The 6,000-nt window shown below is 31.5% G+C and overlaps 1 protein-coding gene across 1 annotated transcript; it reads left to right on the forward strand.

Moving 5' to 3' along the window:
• The first annotated feature begins 534 nt into the window (after positions 1 to 534).
• On the forward strand, positions 535 to 6,000 carry LOC112797707 (uncharacterized). The gene is made up of 12 exons (XM_025840777.3): positions 535 to 826; positions 1,891 to 1,975; positions 2,281 to 2,332; positions 2,418 to 2,438; positions 2,520 to 2,573; positions 2,971 to 3,021; positions 3,122 to 3,184; positions 3,671 to 3,736; positions 3,893 to 3,931; positions 4,235 to 4,357; positions 4,476 to 4,568; positions 5,461 to 6,000. Exons 1-12 carry the CDS (start codon positions 727 to 729, stop codon positions 5,722 to 5,724), a joined length of 1,011 nt encoding a protein of 336 aa, XP_025696562.1. The 5' UTR covers positions 535 to 726; the 3' UTR covers positions 5,725 to 6,000.

The raw sequence follows: 6,000 nt of genomic DNA on the forward strand, positions 1-6,000 counted from the left end.
CAATAACATTATATAATCAAAATAATATATTATTTTTTATTAATAATCAATAATATTTAAAAATATAAACTACAAATATAGTAATAAACTGGTTAATATAAATTAAAATTAGTAAATTATTAATACTTAATTTTTTTTATTATTATTCGCTCAAGAAATTCCAAAAATTGAAATTCTAAAAAAATTTAGTCAAAGTAATAATAAAAATAATACATGACTAATAAATATTATAATTTTTTATTAATATTTAATCAATAATAATTTATATTATATTATAAAAAAAATTTATACAAAAAATATATAATTTATACTTATATTTACTAAAATTTTATATGTATAAATTAATATAATTTATATTTATATTTTTTAAAATTTATTTATTAAAAATAATTTAATATTTATAATAAATAAATAATAATAAAAAATATTAAAAATTACTCGTCCGCAGAGTTTCTCTAATAATAAATAAGCAATATAATAGTCACCCAAAAAAAAAAAAGCAATATAATAAAAGTTAAAAATGTCGTTAATAGCGGGGGGAGAGAGAGGGAGGTCCCACCAATGCGGAAGAGTTAGAGGAACATATTTCGAGCTGAGCTGCTTACTGCTATAATCAACGTCAAATCCAATCCCACATTTCTGATTTCTCTCATTTCTTCTTCTCTTTATATTTAATAATCATTCTACTTTCTTGCTCTTCTTGTCGTTTGATTTTTATAAGTAATTATGATGGGCTACCCAAGCGTACTTCTTGTGCTCTTCTTCTTCTTCTTTATCGCATTCAATCTCACTATAGCTCATTCCCTTCCATTCATCGTCTTGCATGGTAAATTCTTTTTCTTTCATCAACTTCACTTTTTAATCTTCTCCATCTCAATTATTTTATCTCTTCATCTTTGTACTCAGCTTTACACTAATTTCGATTAGTTTTTCTGTTGACTTCCTTTCTTTTGCTGAGCATTTTGTTAGGCTTCTCAATTGCTTCTTTGATGTTTGACTATTTTTTATTCTTTCTCTGTGTTTACTTACTTTTCAATGGATTTTGGTCAACTTAGCTTCTTTTTAAAACAAAAAATAGAAATCTTGGTTTATGATGGTTGCTGTTGTTGAAATCCATGATGAGTTTATGAGAATTGACTAAGGTAGGGTTCTTATTAGAAGATTAGGAATTTGGGAAGAAAAGGTAAAAAGTGTTATCACTATGTGGATGGCATGCTACTAGGAAAAGCCTCTGATTAAAGATAAGAAACTATGCATCAGGTTTTCTAATTAAAGTAACGGTAAGAAACACTGTAACTAAAGGAACATGTCTGTCAATCCAAAAATGGTGGGATTACTGTTGAATTGATATTGTAGTGTTACCTATCTTCTGGCAGGATCATAAAAAAGTGAAACTGTGGCTGTAATTTTGATCATACTGTGATGAATGATTATAGTGATAAGACCATCGTCTTTCCCTTACAAGTGGCCATTTTTCCATAATTGATTATATTTCATGAGCAATTTAGACTAGTTCCAAGAGCTAATCCCAATATTAGGTGGCTCTTGATAGTTGATACCTAACTCAATTTCATAGTCAATGCATATCATAACGCTTCCAAGGATAGCAGGAACAAATCAACCAATAAGTGTGATGTTACATAGTTGATTTAGTACTAGGTCAGTTTCCTTGGCGAGTTGACTGATTTCTATCTTTTAACTCTACTGTTTCGTTGGGTAAGTAAGTTGTCATGGACCAACTGTCCTGCAGTCATGGCATGTAGGTGCTTGGTTGCACAAGGCTGTTATTCAGTGTAGTTCTTGGACCTATTGGATAATTGTTTAAATTGGTGTTGTTACATCAATTCTGTAACTGTAAGACATTGATTTTGTGTTTGAACTGTATGTCAGGCATTGGAGATAGATGCAAGAATCATGGAATCGGAACCTTTGTTAAAGAACTAAGTGAATGGTCTGGAGCACAAGGATACTGCTTGTATGTTAATGCTAAATTTCTTGATCTTTATTATGGTCATATTTAAGCATTATATTTTCTGTTTGGTCGTAACTCATAAGTACTTCTCTAAGGGCCAAGTAATCATGGTCCCTATGTGCCACAGGTCTGCCATTGTGCAAAATCTTTTTCAGTATGCCTAAAAATAATTGAGATAGAGGTTTCTGCATATGTTATAAACTTTTTTTTCCACCTAAGAAATGGATATTTTGCATGCTCAAACACAAACATTAAACTAGAGATGTAATGGATTCTTAATTAGCTATATATACTTCATCCATCTGTAGAGAAATTGGAAATGGATCATGGGATTCTTGGACCATGCCCCTATTAAAACAGGTGACTCTTGATAGAATTCTTCCATTTTACAAACATTTCTAATCTGGCAATTTAATGACCTTATATTTTGTCTCTTTTCTTGCAGACATCTATTGCCTGTGATAAGGTGGTGAAGTTGTTTGGTAATTATCTGTCTCAGTAATTTTATCATGATTGGTTTTCAAATAAACATTTTTCTTGTCTATAGGTAAAGAAGATGAAAGAGCTTAGACAGGGTTACAACATTGTTGGACTTTCTCAGGTGAATAACTAGTGCTATGAAACCATCTTACCATTGACTATGCAATGGTTTTTTGTTTTGATATTTACTTTTATATCAATGTTGTAACTTTGTTGTTTTGTCGTGAAAACTTTGAAAAGACCCATGTCTTGGAAGATGCCATATTTTTATTGTATTTGCGTAATATTTAAATCTTGCAAGAATATAAATATTCACACACAGAGGGTTCTAGTTCCAGATATTTTTTTTTTTTGTTTAACCTTAGTCCCCATAATTAAATCTACTGCCTGATGTTGACCTAATAATCTTAGTGTGACATGGAGTTGTTACATAAATACTACCGAACCTGATATTTCTTCCTTTGTGTTTTTCCTTGGTTTTCCTATATTGAATACATATTGGTTCTTTTGGTTCTCAGGGAAACTTGATCGGTAGAGGGCTTATTGAATTTTGTGAGGGAGGACCTCCTGTAAGAACTAACTTAAGAAGACATTTTGATATTCATTTCAATGGGCGATTTGTATCAACATGTCAATGTACTATACACTTTTTTTTTTCATGTGATACAGGTAAAGAACTTTGTATCCCTTGGAGGTCCACATGCTGGCACTGCTTCTGTTCCATTGTGTGGAGTATGTGCTTGTTCTTGTGCTTAGAAATTCTTTGCTATTCCTTTATTTATCTTTTTTCAAGGGTGCATACACTTTGTAGAGAACCTGTTCCACTACTTTGCATAAATTATTTACTTTCTATATAGAAATCAAGACACTAATGTAATGTGCTTTTTCATTAAAAAGTGTAATAAACAAATTTACTGATTAGACACATAAAAACAGTTGCAAAATTATTTTTTTTACGGCATCAATATTGTAACAAATCAAGAAATTGCAAGTCTAGATATGCACACTCAAGGATTATGCATGCAGCTCTACCAACTTGTGGAGGAAGTTTAGCCTAATGCTGTGAATAGTTCTAGTCTGAGAATTGGAACTTGAGTTCTATTGAGAAAAAGGCTTTCAAACAATTAAGCTCAATTATCTTAATCTTGTAAATGACAGTGTTGGGCTAACATTATAGTGGGGGTGTGTGTGTTTCCCTTTTTTTTTTTTTTTTGCCAGTCTGAGTTTGTATGCACTCTTGTGGATAGTATCATCAAACTTGAGGTCTACAGCAAATTTGTGCAGGTTTTGAAGATTACCTTTCATTCTTGTTACTTTTTGGAGATGAAAAGTTTGGTTATCTAACTACCACTTCTGCTTCAAAATAGTTCCCTTCTGAAATTGGTTCCTGAAAACAAATAGCTTACTTCTCTTGTTTGTTTATCTGATGAGTTGATGTAGCAACATCTTGCTCCAAGTGGCTATGTTAAAATACCAACAGTGAGTATTAACATCTCCTTTTTCTTAAATGCTTCTTTTTCCATGTTATTTTCCTGCTTTTTCAATCTTAAAGTATTACAACCATTTATATGCTGCAGATCTTCGGATACAATTCTTTGCACTGCATCACGTTATATATTATGCAGTCTTATCCTGAATTGTGTTGATTGCATTCATTTTACCATAGTATCATCTAATATGTTTCCTTTCTGACACATCATGTTTGATTTGGTACACTTCTATGGTCAATGACTTACAAATAGAATGATTGAAAACATATTCTGTTCTTGTTTCTTTTATCAGGATATTTCTGACTATATTGAAGGCTGCAATTTTCTTCCAAAGCTTAATAATGAAATAAGTACTGAAAGGAATTCCACATACAAGCAACGATTTGCTAGCTTACAAAATTTAGTACTCATCATGGTGTGTTATCCAAACTATGTATTCTTCCTCTGAGCTATCATTAACATAGGGGTTATCCAATTTGCAACTGTGTCAATTTGACTGATCAGTTTTGCTGTCTTATCTGAATGGAAACCAGTTTGAGCAGGATACGATTTTAATACCAAAAGAAACAGCCTGGTTTGGTTACTATCCAGATGGGGCATTTCATCCTGTTTTGGCACCACAGCAGGTAATTTAAGCATTCCATATCTGTAGATTGTTATTGCAAGTGTTCCATAGCCAAATTTGTAGATGCTTTACTTCCTTCGATGGCTTTACGTGTAAATCTCTGCTTCCACCACTGTGAATGTTCTGGTGCATATGCAGCATTAGTATGGAGATCACATTGATGGGGAAATATAAAGTACTTCGTGTGTTTTAACATGTAAAACAAAGTAATTAAATTGTTGAAGAAACAGCTTCTTGGATATAGGCATTTTGCATGTGTATCTTAAGAAAGGTTTAGGGTTTAGAACTTGGGAACAATTTGGTGACTGACCCCACCTAAAAGGATGAACCTTAGTAGTATGTAATATAAGGAAACATTTAAATCTGCCTGCAAGTTCAGTTGAATTCTATGTATAGTATAAGGTTTTGCTACTAAGGTAGAAACTTTATTGAAAAACTAGAAATTTTAAGTTTTTAATGCATTCAATAAAGCTTTTTTCCCATTAGAATTATCAGAGGCATTTGAGAAAAAAAGATGCAGCAATGTTGTTTATATTACATGAGTAGTTTCTAATGAAATGGTTTTGTTTAAGGGAATTGCCAACGTTCAAAGGATGGCATGTTATATTATATTGGTTAATCTGCTTGGTCTTTGCATCATTTTTTTGTTGTCGGTATCTGTGAAGGGTGTCTCATCCTGTTTTGTCTTCTCTATCCTGATAAAATTTCTTTTCCTGTCAAAAAGGGTTTCTGATGAAATGGTTATTTGATTGCATAAAATTGTTATCTATTTACCATGGTATACTTTTCACCACTTCACTTCCTTTTTGATGCATGCTACCAACCCAATTTTATCATTTCACATATATTGGTGATATCAGTTTTCATATTCAGACGTGATTTTCTTTATACAGACTAAGCTCTATATTGAAGACTGGATTGGCTTAAGAACTCTAGATGAAGCTGGGAAAGTTAAATTCATTAGTGTGTCAGGGGATCATCTTGGAATCTCAAGCAATGACATGAAAACTTACATAGTGCCATATTTAGAAGACCAAAAATCAACAGTTTCAAGGCCAAAAATTGAAGAATCTTTATTTCATGTTTGGATTTCTTCCATCCGGAGTTCTCTATTGAAGATGGTTGGGCTGAATCAAGACTTGAAATTCTTGAATTAACAGAGAAAACAAAAAGGGTTAAGTAAAAAAAAAATGAAATAGCTATTAATCAGTGGAGTGCAGTGGAAAACAATTCTATATTTCTATCCTTATTACATGATGTTTTGTAGTTTTTCTTATTGTATTGTCGGTATTGATTATTATTCCAGAACTTTATTTTTCTGGCCTTGAATGCAAATTTGATCTCGAGTGAATATTTCTTTGTTGTATAATGAAGTATTGTACACTGTGATCTCTTATTTGTTTATCATTTATTTCATTTTTATCATTATTTTA

This window comes from Arachis hypogaea, chromosome 4 (assembly GCF_003086295.3).
Source record: "Arachis hypogaea cultivar Tifrunner chromosome 4, arahy.Tifrunner.gnm2.J5K5, whole genome shotgun sequence".
NCBI classification, from domain to species: Eukaryota; Viridiplantae; Streptophyta; class Magnoliopsida; order Fabales; family Fabaceae; genus Arachis; species Arachis hypogaea.

Bases quoted from the DNA above. Each gene is read 5' to 3' on its own strand.
- LOC112797707 (XM_025840777.3), top strand. From the start codon at position 727: ATGATGGGCTACCCAAGCGTACTTCTTGTGCTCTTCTTCTTCTTCTTT. The intron at 2,333-2,417 runs GTGACTCTTGAT...CTTTTCTTGCAG, and splicing joins CCATGCCCCTATTAAAACAG to ACATCTATTGCCTGTGATAA. The intron at 4,358-4,475 runs GTGTGTTATCCA...AATGGAAACCAG, and splicing joins AAAATTTAGTACTCATCATG to TTTGAGCAGGATACGATTTT.